The 18,070-nt window shown below is 36.9% G+C and overlaps 3 protein-coding genes across 3 annotated transcripts in view; 2 read left to right on the forward strand and 1 right to left on the reverse strand.

The window, feature by feature from the left end:
- Positions 1-10,707, forward strand: part of LOC120421234 (glucose dehydrogenase [FAD, quinone]) — a 107,798-nt gene extending 97,091 nt beyond the window's left edge. The window contains exons 5-6 of the mRNA XM_039584431.2: positions 8,494-9,788; positions 9,850-10,707. Coding sequence (XP_039440365.1) covers positions 8,494-9,788; positions 9,850-10,104 — 1,550 coding nt within the window. The 3' untranslated portion in view covers positions 10,105-10,707. The remainder of the gene's footprint in view (positions 1-8,493; positions 9,789-9,849) is intronic.
- A 2,770-nt stretch (positions 10,708-13,477) lies between these two features.
- On the reverse strand, positions 13,478-14,351 carry LOC120421240 (uncharacterized). The gene is made up of 2 exons (XM_039584439.2): positions 13,877-14,351; positions 13,478-13,804 (listed from the first exon to the last, which is right to left on the reverse strand). Exons 1-2 carry the CDS (start codon positions 13,917-13,919, stop codon positions 13,581-13,583), a joined length of 267 nt encoding a protein of 88 aa, XP_039440373.1. The 5' UTR covers positions 13,920-14,351; the 3' UTR covers positions 13,478-13,580.
- A 38-nt stretch (positions 14,352-14,389) lies between these two features.
- On the forward strand, positions 14,390-14,871 carry LOC120421241 (uncharacterized). Its single transcript, XM_039584440.2, has 2 exons — positions 14,390-14,523; positions 14,583-14,871. The coding sequence occupies exons 1-2, from the start codon at positions 14,481-14,483 to the stop codon at positions 14,804-14,806; spliced, it is 267 nt and encodes an 88-aa protein (XP_039440374.1). The 5' UTR covers positions 14,390-14,480; the 3' UTR covers positions 14,807-14,871.
- Positions 14,872-18,070: the final 3,199 nt, after the last annotated feature.

The following is an 18,070-nucleotide window of genomic DNA, read 5'->3' on the forward strand; positions in this document are numbered from 1 at the left end:
TCCGCTGACGGTGCCGTCTCCTCCTCCTGCTCTACTCTTCCAAGTGGTGCGTTTATTGGATGTGCCAGAGAGCATCTACTTCTTTGGCTTTGGCACACCAAACAACAATTGCATGTGCACGCCATGTTGGCACTACTGCGCTGCTATAGTAGATGATTGAGCACACTCTTTTCGCAAAGTTATGAGAATTTTCAAGTGTCATAAACGGCTCCAGTTTGGAGGCTGGTTGTTTCGTCATTTTAGCTTTTGAGTTTGATTTAGCGAACTGTTGATGAAAAAATCCCAACAAACGTTACCCAAACAATAGTACTGGATTTTTCATTTTTGATGATTTTTTTGTTTATACTTCAGGCAAATTCAACTTTACCCTTTATTTTACACACAGTAAAATAAATCATAATAATATAACATCAAAGTATTAGAACTTCATTCATTTCTGAAAAAAATGTGAATTTTTACCAAGGGTCCTGATTGCTCAGAATCAACCACTCTATTTGCGAGCACAAATAGCAGGCGACGCGATACTGCCCTGATGAATTCCTACTGTTTGTCACTTTCACACCATTCGCTCCCGAACACTCTCTCTTCTACTCTCCTTCTCTCTCTGATCAGCTCAGTCTCCGAGCGGCTCAGGCAAAAAAAATGAAATAACAAGCCTAAGTTTCAACATTTGGATGAAAAAAGTGTTTTAAAATTAATTTTACAGGCGTACAGTTGCTTTCCAATCAACGATGGCATAATCATCATCAAAAGAAAAGCTCTAGACGTTCATCAAAAGAAAAAATCCGTAGGGAACTTGGCTCTTCTCTTTCGAGCACGAAAGATCGGTAAAAAGAATCGAAAAAAATCATCGTCTTGATTATTCGGCGGAACATCTTTTTCACTACGCTTGCAAGTGTAGTAACGTCACACGTCGAAATATTACCTGTCACATTTTGTAGATGGGCAATGTGTGTAAACAAAGTGAAATAAATATTATAAAGTGGTGCTGACAAGGAAATTCACAAAAAATCATCAGCAGATTGATTTTCTTGGAGAATTTCGGGAGCGATTTTCTTTTGCGTGATTTGCCTCCTCTCTCTTTCGCGGGTGAAGAAAGTTCACAAGCGAAATTGATTTTTTGCGATTATTCCATCCCTGTTTCCAATCATTTGTTTTGAAAATATCGAGGTACAGTCATCCCACATATTCGGAACGGTTTCCAGATCGGCCAATGTTCAAAAAATCATAGCAAATCGATAATTGAATTTAATGATTCGCTTTTACCTACATTTGAAAGCTTTTCTTGCGATCTTTCGAATGCTGTATCGAACATCTGCAAATTTTAACTTTTATATGAAGTTTTTGAAGAATTACTTTGACCCTTGAAATCCACAAATTCGGAACACTTTTTTCTAACGAATGTAAACAAACTTTGGATCTCTCCAGGAGTACATATTTATTACCAAATAATGACTTCACACACTGAAACCAATAAAACTCAAGCTTAGTGATGTTTTATACATGGTTTGATAACTTTTTTTATGAAAATATCAGTTAAATTCAGGTGTTCCACAAATGTGGGAGGCACAATAACATCCCACAATTATGAAACAGGCCATTAGGAGGCAGTGTTTTGCTGTTCTGGACAAAATAATCTTGCAATGAAGTTTTTCGTTCAAAAAGTACTACTTTTACTTGTGAAATAGCAAGATAATGTCCAAATGAAGGTTCTAAAAATAGTAAGGTCGACAGAAAAGCTACTTTTGGCATGCTATTGACAAATTATCATAAAAGTGTTCCGAATTTGTGGGTGTTCCGAATATGTGGGATGACTGTACATTGGTATTTAATGAAAATTTAAAATGTTTTCAAAGGAGTTCAAACATGCTAAATATGATCATAAACGCTAGAAAATGCATTTTAACTGGTTTTCAGTTGATTAAACTTTAATTTTCATTAAAATTTTGAAGTTTATCGAACAAATATATTTTTTTGCCCCCCTGGGCGACATAAACTTTGAAAAATATTTGCAACGGCCCAAACTTATAAACCCATTCCTACCACCATTTGTCAGGCCAGAAATAATGTTTGATAAAAGTTGAAAAATAAATAAATATATAAACGAGTGTGGCAAGTAAGATTAATCTATGTATCTTGAATTTTAGAAAGAAATATAAAAATAACTATCAAAATTGTTTTTTATTTGTTTTTTTTTCTTTATTGAACTGTATAAAATTGTATGATAATTGGTTTTGTCGGTTGTAAGCCGTCCATTTTTCCGAGTTTTGAATTACCCGGGAAAATAGAATATTTTTTTGAAATTTTCAATTCGATTATAAAGTTTTTATTGTTTTACAAAATTAACTAAAGTAAATTATCATCAACCGGTGACTTGACTACAATTTGAACAGGAACAGCAGTTTTAAGATTGCGCAATTTAAATATTTTCTTTTCTTTGTTATAGTTCTGCTTTCGATTTAAAACCAGCCACAATTCACGATCTAGTCTTATTCAGATTAAATTAGTTTCTAACAAAAAAATGTCTTGTTTATTTTCTATATGACTAAAAAAGCTTAAAAATTTAAAGTACAATAAAATTTTCTGTTTCGTTTGCACAATATTTTAAATTACATTAAAAATTCCATAGAAAATATTTAAAAGCTAAATTCTGCGGATATGACAGTATTTTTTATAAAATTACGTTAATTAGCCAATTAAATGCAGACAAAATAAATTCTCGTTATAAAATTCCTATCGCTTACTAAGTATTCATCACAGTGGAACACACTTTTTCACAAAAAAATAAGGAATTCCATCAGAGTAGTGCGGTGCTTGTGGGGACGCGAAGTCCTGTTTTTTCGTGTTATTTTCCATCTCTTTTGTGTCGCTGTTCGAGTGCATGGGGTGATTGGTCATTATAATTAAACAATGGCATCAGTAGTGCGGTGCTTGTGGGGACGCGAAGTCCTGTTTTTTCGTGTTATTTTCCGTCTCTTTTGTGTCGCTGTTCGAGTGCATGGGGTGATTGGTCATTATAATTAAACAATGGCATCAGTAGTGCGGTGCTTGTGGGGACGCGAAGTCCTGTTTTTTCGTGTTATTTTCCGTCTCTTTTGTGTCGCTGTTCGAGTGCAGAGTGCATAATTGGCAAAGGGAGCGCGTGGTCGTAAAAAATATGCGGAATGAAAAGTGATTTCTTTTGTGATTTTCGAAGCCCTTCCTATATCATCGTTGATCGGAAGGCACGGCGTCGGGTGGATTGTGTTTAAAATTTTTCGAATAAGGTTTCATTTTTTTTTTGCGGTGAAAAAGCCAATTCTATATAATGAACGAAAGACGCACTGACAATTTGGATCGTTGAGTTAATTGTGGAGCAAAATAACTGTGTGTGAGTGATATTGTGTGTTAACCAGAAAGACCTTCCCATAGCATCGTTGCTCGGAAGGCTCGCCGACGGGTCTGTTATGAAAGTCCTCCCCATAGCGTCGTAGCTCGGGAGGCATCGAAAAGCCAATACCTTATCCCACTAACCCAAAAAAAAAAATTAATCGCGTGATGCTTGAAGGAGATGCTGTGGATTCAACGGTCTCAAGCGGTATCAACAAGTATATAGCGAAAAACTATGTGCTTGATGAGTCTGCAACTTCAACTATCGGACTAACATTCCTCCCTTTCGTTGAACTGCAGGCTTCTTGGGAGGGCACCGGTATTGACTAATAAAGTCGGGGTCTTCAGGGGTTAAACAGTGAACGGATGGTTGGCTCCCACTGATCATTTTTGATTCATTGTTTAACTTCAGCTGATCTGTCAATAACGGAGTAGCAGCTCATTGGCAGTCAACTATGCTCATGCTCAAAAAAATAAGGAATTCCATCATTATTTCTTTCAATTTTGGTTTGGAAAATTCTCGGGACGCACCAGTTGATTGCAACAAAATATCCTGATGTCTTTAAAAAACAAATTCCAAATTCATTAATCATTGCAATCATTTTTTTCAAGTTTAATTTCCTCATTTGCTCTTGGCAACTTCATTCGGATAACTTACATTATATTTTAAAATGATTTCAGGCACACACCAAAATGCTAACAGTGATGGAAAATACAAATTAAAAAAAAATGAAGTTTTAGAAAAAACATATTTTTGCTAAGGACCTACATAGGGAAATGAAATGTTCTGGGAGAAATTTCAAACACTCAAAGTCATTCAAATTTAAGGTTGAAAAACTTGTAGTTTTTCTTTGGTGCTGGCACTTTTCTTGTACCGAACAAGCACAAACATAACAAAAACTATCAGATATCATCAACAACAGTTTTACAATACTTTTGATTGTTATAAGTCTCGTTTTTTTGCCAAAATGATTTTAAATTGATTCCGACCTTGTTCTTACATGACCTTGTTGCTCGATTGGAACCCCGATTTGACAGTTCGATTGGAACCCTGAGAGTGATATTCGCCTCTCCATATAACGTCATGATTCGAATTCCCGGACGCTTCGAAACCCGGACACTTCAACTTGTTTTATCATTTATTTGGATATAAGTTCGCATTATGAATGTCAAAACTGTGTTATTTGATGAATTCTAACATCAACTTTCATTTAAAATTTGTTTGAACGCTGTAGTTAATGCCAAAAAAATAAATAAAATAAAATTATAAGTTTACCAAAAATGTGAAACATTTCAACGGAAATTTTTCATAGGCGTCCGAAGCACCGGGAAGGCAAAGCAGAAATTTATGTTTTTGATTTCCTTAAATTCTAGCAAATTTTTATATAAACTATCGATTGTTTTGATGTTAACAGCTTATTTGTGACCTAAAGAATGCCATTCACTAACATTTCAGTCCAAATTTGTGAGATTCATAAACAAAATCGAGTGTCCGGATTTCGAATCAGTTTTTTATAGTGTCCGGGATTCGAAGCACAACAAGTCATTTTAATTTTCAAATTCTGATGAAAAATTGTTAGAAAAGACATATTTTGCATGCATTCTCTTAAAACTGACTGTTTATACTAAATCCTGATGATATTTCTACATTTCCAACTCATTACATGATTTTTTGCCAGCTATAACAAAAATATTATGGTACTAAGTGTCCGGATTTCGAATCATGACGTTAGGCTCTCTAATTTTTGCTCCTCGATTTGTTGACTCATTATGTAATGTTTTGAAAAATATTTGAAGCGCTAATGATTTTCAGTAGTACTAATTTGTTTATTTTTGAAGCTTTTTTTAAAGTAAAACTTTATTGGTGAAAATGCGATCTTAAAAAATATATTTTTTTTTGTTTACTAATGTATTTTAAAAATTTAATTTAATTCAAGTTTTTCAATTCGATTCAATTCGGTATTATTTGTGAATAATCAAGTTACAATGAGTTCATTAAGGTATATAACAGAGTTTTGGAGTTCCTTTCAGTTGTGTGTTACATCGTAATTCAATCGAAAACATTAAAACTATGGAATAGACAATAGTAAAAAAAACTATGGAATAGACAATAGTAAGACAATTTCAAGTTTTTCTAATAAGATGAACTTTAAAATAAAGTAAACGCAGAAAAAACTGATAAAAAATTTAATTCAGTTTCTTTCTGTAAATTTGCTGCCAACAATCTAATTGTTTTGTATTTATTTCACATTATTACGAAATATTTCATTTTGTTTACTTTTGCAACTTTTATTGAAATATTTTCATTTCTTAAAAGTTATAAATTAAAAAAAGAATAACAATTAAACTCAAGCAAAAATAATGTTTAAAATTATTTTGGAGCATCAATATTTAAAAAATAATATTTAAATATTGAAAAAAAGACAAAACGTCACCGTTGTACTAACTTGTCGCAAGTGCATTTTGAGCCAAATTGAGTTAAGAACGCCATTTTGTGCAGCTAACAATGCCTCACCTTTTGACCTGAACCTGAAATTCAATTTCAATCCTGAGATATTCAAGTAAAACCAAAAACAAAATCCGTGCATTGATGTCACTCTACATATAAAAAAGTTTTATCATGTCGTGCTATCTTGTCACTCCTTGAAAATTGATTTAAGTGCGACAACTGGCCAAAGGGCATTTCAGGTCAGAACGCGTTTGACGGACGTACAAGTTAGACTACCGTAAACATTTGTAATTATAACTCGGGACTCCAGCAACCAACTTTAACAAAATTCCGGACAATGCACAGAATGGTCAGCCAAACAAAACGTGTTTGTTATTGTTTACATTGCGTGCTCTAGTTTTTGTTCATTCAAGGTCAAACATTAAAACGCGTTTTTCTCGGAACGTCGAAATGGCGGGTGCGACAAGATAGCACGACAGCGTCGAATAGCTTAATTTAAATAATTCGGTAAATTAGAAACATTTTATTACTTAAGCATAAAAGAATAAATAAATGCTGTTGATTTTTTTTGCGCTCAAGTTATTTATGAAATATCTTACGAACAGCCTGAAAGGCCAGTTATTGAACTATTTTTAAAACCCGTCTCGGGCTGAAATTTGGGCAGGTTAGCGTTAAACTTTCGGGTTAATATGGATTTTAATCCACAAAAAAAACTTTTTTTGGTTCTCGGAGTTTGGAATTTATATTTTTTTTTTTATTTTAAAAAATTAGGGACCGTACTACCACGAGATATCACCAACAGCGTTAATCTATCCTTCATTCCTTGATCATGACCCATCTTCACGATGCTCAGTTTGCTTAAGTTCTAAAATTTGCTATGTTAAAAATGAAATCAAATTCGGCCACGTCAATTTCCCTCACTTAACCTATAAAAGCTTCTTCCAAGCCCAGTTCCCCTACTAGAAAATCTCGCCATAATTACGCAGGGTGTAATGTCGGCAATGATTCGCACATCCATAAGGCAATGCGCCAAGCTTGTTTGAAACACATGAAGCTCACGTACCTCGGCGCTCTTCAAAGCAACAAAAAGCCGGAAAATGCGTGTGACTTCACATAATGGGTGGCTGGGAAAATGAGCAATGGATCTTTTTTTTCTCTTCTGCTGCTGCGTTCGACATGGAAATCACCGGCTTCTTCATCGTCAGCTCGATTCTTTGCAGCAGCTAAAAAAAAAGAAGTGGAAGAAGACGTGCTAATCGGTGTGCGCACATCAACCAGTAGCACTATAACGGCCCTACAGTAGCTTTATGGCAGTGATTGCGATCTTGAAACTTGGGTGTGGGAGTTTTTTTGGTCGGTCAGAAGCTGCTATTTGAGAATTAGGCGCGAAATGTGCCGGTTTGCGATGCGCTGGCTACGCACTCAGATAATCGGTTACAAGATGATGGAAATCGATGTTCACGCGGGTGTTGGGAAAAATATGTGCGAGAATTGCTGATGATTTGCATAGCGGCATGCATTTGCTGAGATTGTGACAGGATTGTAACGCCAAGTCATGTTTCTAACTAATGTCTTCAATTAAAAATAAATTTAAAATGAGTCAACAGAAACCGCACAAATAAATCTCCAGGCAAGCGTCACACCTTCTTTTAACTAAAATAACATTAAGGATTGAATGCCATGTTGATTAATTTCGTCGCCGCCGTCCGCCCCTGCTTTCAAACGTACATTAATTTCCTCTTATCACGTTGCCTCGGCCGCCACGGCAAAGCGGACTTGCAGTCATCCGTTAAAGAGCGCGCAATCAGCTACAGGAGCACCGACAGAGAATCACATCATCAACATCAGACAAACCAACGGCGGTGGCCTCCCGTTGCCTATTGCCATCGAGCGGCCCAAGCCAGAGAGGATGACTCTACTAATTTCTGGTCCATCAATGGGAGATATAAGAGGATAGACTGGTTCAAGTTTAGGCACATTCTCTCTTCCCCCATGTCGACGTCGTCATGCTAACTTGTAGTACGTCGCTTTTTGACGTTCGAAGAAAAACAAAAACCAGAGCACGCAATGTAAACAATAACAAACACGTTTTGTTTGGCTGACCATTATGTGCATTGTCCCGAAGTTTGGTTGAAGTTGGTTGCTGGAGTCCCGAGTTATAATTACAAATGTTTACGGTAGTCTAACTTGTACGTGCGTCAAACGCGTTCTGACCTGAAATCCCATTGGCCAGTTGTCGCACTTACATCAATTTTCAGGGAGTGACAAGATAGCTCGACAAGATTGAAACTACTTTCATATGAAAAGTGACAAAAATGCACGGAGTTTTTTCGGTTTTTATTGAATATACGTGAATGCACGTGCGACAAGTTAGCACGACGGCGACGATGTGGACAATTACTCATACAAAAAATAGCTTTTTAAAGATGAAATTTAATTTGATACGACGGCCCGTCGACACCGTCTATCCTGGGGGGATCACCGGGATACTCCCCACCCAGAGAGATTAATTACAGCCTGAAATTAACCGGGCGTCGTCGCCGTCACTTTGCACCGTAAACACCTAAACTCCCAAGCTCGAGAAATAGGGGGAATTTGTATGGAAATTCCCCCTTTTTCTCGAGCTTGGGAGTTTAGGTGTTAATCATGCACTCTTTCCCATTCCACCGTTCCAGGTCCGGACGAACCAACGGGAGCGCAGATTCCGTCAATGTTCCTGAACTACATTGGCAGCGATATCGACTGGAAGTACAACACCGAACCGGAACAGTACGCGTGTTTGGGATCGCCGGAACAGCGCTGTTACTGGCCCCGCGGCAAGGTCCTCGGCGGAACGTCGGTCATGAACGGTATGATGTACATCCGCGGTAACCCGGTTGACTACGACGACTGGGAGGCGATGGGCAACCCCGGCTGGAAGTGGAAGGACGTTCTGCCGTACTTCATGAAGTCCGAGGACAACCAGCAGATGGACGAGGTCGACAACAAGTTCCACACGACCGGGGGGTTGCTGCCGGTGTCCAAGTTCCCGTACAGTCCGCCGTTCTCGTTTGCCGTGCTCGATGCTGGCAAGGAACTGGGCTATGAAGTGCATGACTTGAACGGAGCTAACACGACCGGATTTATGATTGCCCAGACTACGAGCAAGAGTGGAATTCGGTACAGCTCGGCACGTGCCTTCCTGCGACCAGCGGTGAACCGACCAAATCTGCACATTCTCATGAACACCACGGTGACCAAGGTCCTGGTCCACCCAACGTCCAAGACTGCCCACGGAGTTGAAGTCATTGATGAGGACGGTCACATGCGCAAGATCTTGGTCAAGAAGGAGGTCATCGTGGCCGGAGGTGCCGTCAACTCACCCCAGATTCTTATGCTAAGCGGTATCGGACCACGAGCGAACCTCGAGAAGGTCGGCGTCCGAGTGGTTCACGATCTTCCCGGAGTGGGACAGAACCTGCACAATCACGTGGCATACTTTATCAACTTCTTCCTGAATGACACCAACACGGCTCCGCTGAACTGGGCCACCGCTATGGAGTACCTGCTGTTCCGTGACGGACTCATGGCTGGAACCGGTGTGTCGTCCGTGACGGCCAAGATCAGCACCAAGTACTCGGAACGTCCGGACGATCCAGACTTGCAGTTCTACTTCGGTGGATTCCTGGCCGATTGCGCCAAGACCGGCCAGGTGGGTGAACTGCTCAGCAACGACTCGCGCTCCGTGCAGATCTTCCCCGCCGTGCTACACCCCAAGAGCCGTGGCTACATCGAGCTGAAGTCGAACGACCCGCTGGACCACCCGAGGATCGTCGTCAACTACCTTAAAGAGGATCATGACGTGAAGGTGCTCGTCGAGGGAATCAAGTTTGCCATCCGATTGTCCGAAACCGACGCCCTGCAGGCATACGGAATGTCCCTGGATGGAACGATCATCAAGGCTTGCGAGCAGCACGAGTTCAGATCACAGGTAAGACAATCCCAAGCACACCTCACAGTACTCAAACTCTAATCATTTCCCCCTCTTCCAGGAATACTGGGAGTGTGCCGTCCGGCAGAACACCGGCGCCGAAAACCACCAGGCCGGTTCGTGCAAGATGGGCCCCATCAAGGACCCGATGGCCGTCGTGGATCACGAGCTGCGGGTGCACGGCGTGCGAAATCTGCGAGTGGTGGACGCCTCCGTGATGCCCAAGGTCACGTCCGGCAACACGAACGCACCGATCATCATGATTGCTGAGAAGGGCGCACACCTGATTCGCCGGGCGTGGGGTGCCCGCAAGTGATGACGGCACTCCGGACGAGGAAGCTAGCATTTAAGACACTTTGCTGAATGAGGAACGTGCGTGAAATGCATCGAAATTTTATTAGTTTTTTTCTCACGTCAAAAATCGCACAATTTTTAAAATAAGAGATTTGAGAGTATCGACAAAATATAGTATTGTATCGCCAGTTGCCAACATTGCTCAAATTGTTCAAATGAGAAACCTTACTTTAAATTACCAGTGATCCAAAATTCAATCCTCTACAGGCGCGCTAACAACAATGGAGACATTCAGATTGGTACGATTTCTCCTTGTATGAGAAAACTATCAATCAGTTGGTCATTCCTGCAAATTTCCATTTCAAACCAGTGTTTTAAAATCATACTTCATTATGCCACGATATAAGAGCTATAATCGACATTACAATTAAAAAGCGGTATTGTTATGAATGCCCTCGTGAAGTTAGGAATAGCCGTAAACGTACGATAATCATGAACTCCTGTTTCCCCCCTTCCCCTCCTACCGCAGTATCATCCAAACCCTTCCAATTCATTAGTTGAGTGTATCGATCGAGTAAATGAAACCTTTCATTTGTAAATTATAATTATTTTATAACAAATACAAGCCACGGTGTGCCTCCTTTCATCCGAAATAATCCCTGTCAAACGACGAGAGAAGAATCTTTATCAGAAAAGTTCTATTGAGCGCTCACCCTGTTTCTAATTTCTCTCTTGTTGAGTGATAGATTCTCATTTGATAGAAAATCAATCAAACAGTGTTGATTGATTTGAGTCAAGCAAATTGAAGACTCTATGCCTAGAAATTTAGAAATTTATTAAACCAAGATAACGTCATAATTCGAAATCCGGACACTTAGTAGCATATCATTTTCGTTATAGCTGACAAAAAATCATGTAATAAGTTGGAAATGAAGAAATATCATCAGGATGTAGTATTAACAGTCAATTTTAAGTAAATGCATGCAAAATATGTCTTTTCTAACAATTTTTCATCAAAATTTGAAAATTAAAATGACTTGTGCATTTAAGCTATATTGTTTTTCCTTACTTCTTCATAACGTCATGATTCGAATTCCCGGACGCTTCGAAACCCGGACACCTCATCTTGTTTTATCAATTATTTGGATATAAGTTCGCATTATGAATGTCAAAACTGTGTTATTTGATGAATTCTAACATCAACTTCCATTTAAAGTTTGTTTGAACGCTGTAGTTAATGTCAAAACAATAAAATAAAATAAAATTATAAGATTGCCAAAAATACGAAACATTTCACGTGAAATATTTCATAGGCATCCAAGCACCGGGAAGGCAAAGCAGAAATTTATGGTTTTGATTTCCTCAAATTCTAGCAAATTTTTATATAAAATATCGATTGTTATGATGTTAACAGCTTATTTGAGACCTAAAGAATGCCATTCACTAACATTTCAGTCCAAATTTGTGCGATTCATTAGTAAAAACGAGTGTCCGGAATTCGAAGCAAAAGTGTCCGGATTTCGAGTCAGCTTTTATCAGTGTCCGGGATTCGAAGCACAACAAGTCATTTTAATTTTCCAATTCTGATGAAAAATTGTTAGAAAAGACATATTTTGCATGCGTTCTCTTAAAACTGACTGTTAATACTACATCCTGATGATATTGCTTCCAACTTATTACATGATTTTTTGTCAGCTATAACAAAAATGATATGCTACTAAGTGTCCGGATTTCGAATCATGACGTTATTTCAATTAAATTTTTTTCACAAATGAGCAATTCTCTACGAAATCGGTCTTTTTTTAGAATTTTAATTTTTGTATTTTTATACAAACAAATTTGGCAGCTGTCCATACAAAAATGATGCATGAAAATTAAAAAATCTGTATCTTTCGAAGGAATTTTTTGATCGATTTAATGTCTTCGGCAAAGTTGTAGGTATGGTTATGGACTACACTGAAAAAAATGACACACGGTGAAAAAATTTGGTAATTTTTTATTCAACTTTCTGTCACTAAAACATGATTTGCAAAAAAATACTATTTTTTATATGTTTTAGGGGACATCAAATGCCAACTTTTCAGAAATTTCCAGGTTTTGCAAAAAATCATTGACCGAGTTAACAATTTTTTAATCAATACTGATTTTTTCAAAATATCGAAACATTTGTCGCAAATATTTTTCAACTTCATTTTTCGATGTAAAATCAAATTTGCAATCAAAACGTACTTCGGTGAAATTTTGATAAAGTGCACCGTTTTCAAGTTTTAGCCATTCTTAGGTAACTTTTTTCAAAATAGTCGCAGTTTTTATTTTTTTTTTTTTTAGTGCACATGTTCAAGATCTAACATTTCAAAAGTGCCAAACATTCAATACTACACCCTTTTGATAAATTAGTTTTGATTTTTTATTAAATATTGTTTTCGAAAAGATCGAAAAATTTCACGAATGTTTCATATTTTAGTATTGTAAATCGGACCATTAGTTGCTGAGATATCGACATTAGAAAATGGTGGGTTGTTTGGGTGAGACTTAGAAAACATCAATTTTCCTGTTTTTAAACACTTGCATGGCAATATCTCAGTAACTAAGGGTCGTATCAACAATATTCTAAAAAGCAAAATATAGAGAATTTCCTCAGCTTATCAAAAATTATTTTTTTAAAGGTGTGTGCACTAATTCAAAAAAATGAATAACTGCGATAATTTCCAAAAAAAAGTTACCTAAAAATAGCTATAACTTGAAAACGGTGCACCTTCTCAAAATTTCACTACAGTACTTTTTCTTGCAAATTCGATTTTACATCGAAAAATGAAGTTGAAAAATGTTTGCGACCAATATTTCGATTTTTGTTTTTTTTTTTTTTAATTCAGTATTGATTAAAAAATTAATAACTCAGTCAATGATTTTTGCACTTTCTGTAAATTTCTGAAAAGTTGACATTTGATGTCCCCTAAAACACATCAGTAAAAAAAAATTAAATTGTTTATTTATTGCAAATCAAGTTTTAGTGACAAAAACTGATATTTAAAACCACCAATTTTTTTTACCGTGTATCATTTTTTTTCAGTGTAGTCCTTATCCATACCTACAACTTTGCTGAAAACACCAAATCGATCAAAAAATTCCTTCAAAAGAAACAGATTTTAGAATTTTCATACATTATTTTTGTATGGACAGCTGCCAAATTTGTATGGAAAATTATATGGACAAACTATTGATGCAAAATAGATTCTTTGGGCATACCGAAGGCACCAAAAAAGTTTCAGCCACATTTAAAAATACAAAAAAAAATCGAATGACCGAAATATCAAAGAATTGCTTAATAGAACTATGCGACAAATTTTGCCAGAATCACGACTTTCTTTCAAATAATTTAAAAATTGACATACTAATTTTGAAACGAACTCTTCCTTTTATTATTTACAATCCCCGCGTACACGTTTCCTTTAAGGCCAACATCCACCAATTTCCGGCATCATCCTCTTCAAGCAACGCTCAGTTGCGGCTGTTCACCCGGTTCGAAATTCGGTTCGAGATACGGTTTGGCAGGTTCGGAATGGTGGCGTTCTCCATCGAGGGCATCTCGCTTCCGGCGGGCATCTCCGGCGTGGCGGGCATCTCGGGGGTGGCGGGCATTTCTGGCATCTCCGGCGTGGAGGGCATTTCCGGGGTCGAGGGCATCTCCGGCATCTCTGGCAGCTGGGGAGCGGCGTTGATGGCTGTTCGAATGTTGTAGAGTTGTAACTTTTTTAAGGATTCTGAAATGTTAGTTTTGAAAGATTTGTACTTACCGGCAATGGCCAAGAGGGCGACGAAAGCTAGTTTGAAGAACATTTTAGTTATGATTTGTTAACTGTACGAGTCACGAATGTGTTTAACAAAATGAAACATAATGCTTTTATAGTAAGTGATATGAAGGCATTCATAAAGAAACATTATGCAAATTTCATTGTCACAATTATCAGGCAATTATTATTGTGAGTAATTGTAAAAACGAATTGTTCACAGCCATTGCATGATAAGCAAAATGAGTTTACTTTTAGCTGACATGTTTGAATTCAGCTCAAAGTCATTAAGACCTTTTCTTCGAGACAATGGCAAGACTACAAATAAATTAAAAGTCAATCACTTTTGATTACTTTAGAAACAAATTAATTTCAAATCAATCAGGTTTTTAAGTCATCACTTCCGATAAAAATTATGAAATGCTAATTTCAGTTTTGTTCCAACAAGTTTGAAACAAAACTGTTATTAACTTTCATAATTGTTATCCGATAAAAATACTACCCCACACTATTTCCAGGAAAAAAGTTTGTATAAAAACTCAACATAAATTTTACAGTGGCATCAGTTACTCAAACCTAGTTCACAACAGAACAACCAACAAGCTTCAAAATGTTCAAGTTCGCTGCCCTCACTCTGCTCGTGATTGCCGTTGGTAAGTCTTAAATTTCTAATTTAAAAAAAAAAAACTTGCCTAAAGGCACCCTCTTCCAGCCATCAACGCCGCTCCCCAGCTGCCAGAGATGCCGGAGATGCCCTCGACCCCGGAAATGCCCTCGACGCCGGAGATGCCAGAAATGCCCGCCACCCCCGAGATGCCCGCCACGCCGGAGATGCCCGCCGGAAGCGAGATGCCCTCGATGGAGAACGCCACCATTCCGAACCTGCCAAACCGCATCTCGAACCGAATCTCGAACCGGGTTAACAGTCGCAACTGAGCGTTGCCTGAAGAGGATGATGCCGGAAATGGGTGGATGTTGGCCTTGAGTGAAGCGTGATGTACGCGGGGATTGTAAATAATAAAAGGAAGAGTTCGTTTCAAAAAAATGATAATGTTTCAAATTATTTTGTAAAAGAAAATTAGTCATCATGAGGGTAACAGAAGTTTAAGGCTTAAGTAACACCCTTGGGAGAATCGCGTGGTAGGTATATTCTGAAACTGCAGGCTGAGCAATTCTTTACGAAATCGGTCGTTTTTCTTTAATTTTATTTTTTGTATTATTTAATCCAGCTGAATCTCTTATGGTGCTTTCGGTATGCCCAAAGAATCCATTTTGCATCATTAGTTTGTCCATATAATTTTCCATACAAATTTGGCAGCAGTCCATGCAAAAATGATTACAAAAAATCAAAAATCTGTATTTCGCCTGATGTGTGCTATCTTGTGACAACGACCATTTAGTACTATTCGAGAAAATCGATTTTTACAGTTTGATGATACATATTTTCAAAACTATGAATGATAGAGTCAAATTTTTTGAAGCAATCGGTTCGTATACTATCGCTTCACAAACGCTCCAAGTAACAACTAATTTGGTTACACCAGTTAAAAGATACAGTAAATTATGTAATCAAAAATCTAAAAAGCACGTGTCACAAGTGTGTTTCGAAAGTAAAATTGTACTACGTGTCACAAGTGTGCACTGAATTCCCTTATAAACTAAAATAGGCTTAAATCAATAGTTTAACCGACTTAATCAGTATATTTTCAAAAACAAAAGATTGCATTGCCTTCAGAAAGTGTGTATCAACATAAATTTGTGAAAAACAAGAAAAATTTTCCACATTTTCCAACAACATGTATGACGTGTCACAAGTGTGCACGATCAAAGCATCTTGTAGTGTTTGTTAAGTATAGTAAAACGTCATCATTAACTCATTTTTGACCAAAATGGTCTATGTCACAAGATAGCACACCGCAGACGATCTTTTGAAAGAATTTTTTGATCGATCAGTTGTCTTCGGCAAACACTTACTTTTCAGAAATTTCCAGAACGGAGAAAAAATCTTTGACCGAGTTATATATTTTTGAATCAATACTATTTTTTTTCAAAAAATCGAAATATGTGTCGGAAAATTTTTCAACTTCATTTTACGATGAAAAATCGAATTTGCAATCAAAAAATACTTGAGAGAAATTTTTATAAAGTGCACTGTTTTCAAGTTATAGCCATTTTTAGGTAACTTTTTTGAAAATACTCGCAGTTATTCATATTTTTTTTAATAGTGCCCATGTTTGCTCAATCTTGAAAATAATATTTTTGAAAAGCTGAGAAATTTTTCTACATTTTGCTTTTTTGAGCTTTGTTGATACGACCCTAAGTTACTGAGATATTGCCATGCAATGATTTAAAAACAGGAAAATTCATGTTTTCCAAGTCTCACCCAAACAACCCATCATTTTTTAATGACGATATCTCAGCAACTAATGGTCCGATGTTCAATGTTAAAATATGAAACATTCGTGAAATTTTCCGATCTTTTCCAAAGCAATACCTAATCAAAATTTCACTTAAGTATTTTTTGATTTCAAATTCGATTTTAAATGAATGAATGAAGTTGAACAATTTTTGCGACCAATGTTTCGATTTTTTGAAAAATTCTGTATTGGAGCAATTCTTTACGAAATCGGTCTTTTTTCTTAAATTTTAATTTTTGTATTTTTTAATCCGACTGAAACTTTTTTGGTACCTTCGGTATGCCCAAAGAAGCCATTTTGCATCATTAGTTTGTCCATATAATTTTCCATACAAATTTGGCAGCTGGCCATACAAAAATTATGTAAGAAAATTCAAAAATCTGTATCTTTTGAATGAATTTTTTGGTCGATTTGGTGTCCTTGGCAAAGTTGTAGGTATGGATACGGACTACACTTAAAAAAAAAATAATACACGGTGAAAAAATTTTTGGTGATTTTTTATTTAACTTTATGTCACTAAAACTTGATTTGCAAAAAAAACACTATTTTTAATTTTTTTTTTTTTTGATATGTTTTAGAGGACATCAAATGCCAACTTTTCAGAAATTTCCAGGTTGTGCAAAAAATCTTTGAGCGAGTTATGAATTTTTGAATCAATACAGATTTTTTCAAAAAATCGAAAAAGGGGTCGCAAATTTTTTTTTACTTCATTTTTCGATGTAAAATCAAATTTGCAATCAAAAAGTACTTCAGTGGAATTTTGATAAAGTGCACCGTTTTCAAGTTAAAACCATTTTGAGGTGACTTTTTTGAAAATAGTCGCAGTTTTTCATTGTTTAAAATTAGTGCACATGTTTGCCTACACTTGAAAAAAATGAGTATCGTGCAAGCAGTGGTGATGGGAAGATGGATTTTTGTGGTGTTCTCTTTGTGCTGTGTTCGTGTTCGTGTTCATGTTCGAGTCATGCATGCAGTGGGGGGTCATTGTGGTAATGAATATTGTTGCGCGTTAGTATCGTGTGGGCAGTGGAGATGGGAAGTTGGATTTTTGTGGTGTTCGTTTTGTAATGTATTTGTATTAAAATCTAGCATGGCTTTTTGTGGTGATGGTATTGTTTTTGGTGGTGGTGGTGATGGTGTTAAAATAACAAACGTTCAATTTACTAACATTGAGTCCAAAACCTCCCTACCAACATCTATACCACTAGGTGACGTAGAGATCTCTGCGCATTCTAGATAGATGTTTACTAACATGCCTTCCAATCCCCGAGGTTAGCAAGGTACTGGCCAGGAGCCCCTTATCTTACTGGATAGTATTACACACTCATCTAAAGATGAAAACATGGCATCTCCCGTGTTGGAATATTGTAACCGGATGAGAGTCTAGTGCTATCATACGTTTAATTACAGTTAAACAGCAAGATAAGCGTTATGCAGCCATCTGGAATTGTGCGACCTTTATTGCTAATGCTTATTGCTAATGCTAATGTTTGCCTACACTTGAAAAAAATATTTTTGAAAAGCTGAGAAAATTCTCTATATTTTGCTTTTTTGAACTTTGTTGATACGACCCTTAGTTGCTGAGATATTGCGATGCAAAGGTTTAAAAACAGAAAAATTGATGTTTTCTAAGTCTCACCCAAACAACACACCATTTTCTTATGTCAATATCTCAGCAACTAATTGTCCGATTTTCAATGTTAAAATATGAAACATTCGTGAAATTTTCCGATCTTTTCGAAACAAATATTTTCAAAATTTTTAAACCAAGACTAACATTTCA

The sequence above is a fragment of the Culex pipiens genome, chromosome 3 (assembly GCF_016801865.2).
Source record: "Culex pipiens pallens isolate TS chromosome 3, TS_CPP_V2, whole genome shotgun sequence".
In the NCBI taxonomy this organism is placed as follows: domain Eukaryota; kingdom Metazoa; phylum Arthropoda; class Insecta; order Diptera; family Culicidae; genus Culex; species Culex pipiens.

Coding starts and splice junctions, on each gene's coding strand:
- LOC120421240 (XM_039584439.2), bottom strand. CDS start 13,919: ATGTTCTTCAAACTAGCTTTCGTCGCCCTCTTGGCCATTGCCG. Junction 13,805..13,876: donor CGCCCTCTTGGCCATTGCCG/GTAAGTACAAAT, acceptor ACATTCGAACAG/CCATCAACGCCGCTCCCCAG.
- LOC120421241 (XM_039584440.2), top strand. CDS start 14,481: ATGTTCAAGTTCGCTGCCCTCACTCTGCTCGTGATTGCCGTTG. Junction 14,524..14,582: donor TCTGCTCGTGATTGCCGTTG/GTAAGTCTTAAA, acceptor ACCCTCTTCCAG/CCATCAACGCCGCTCCCCAG.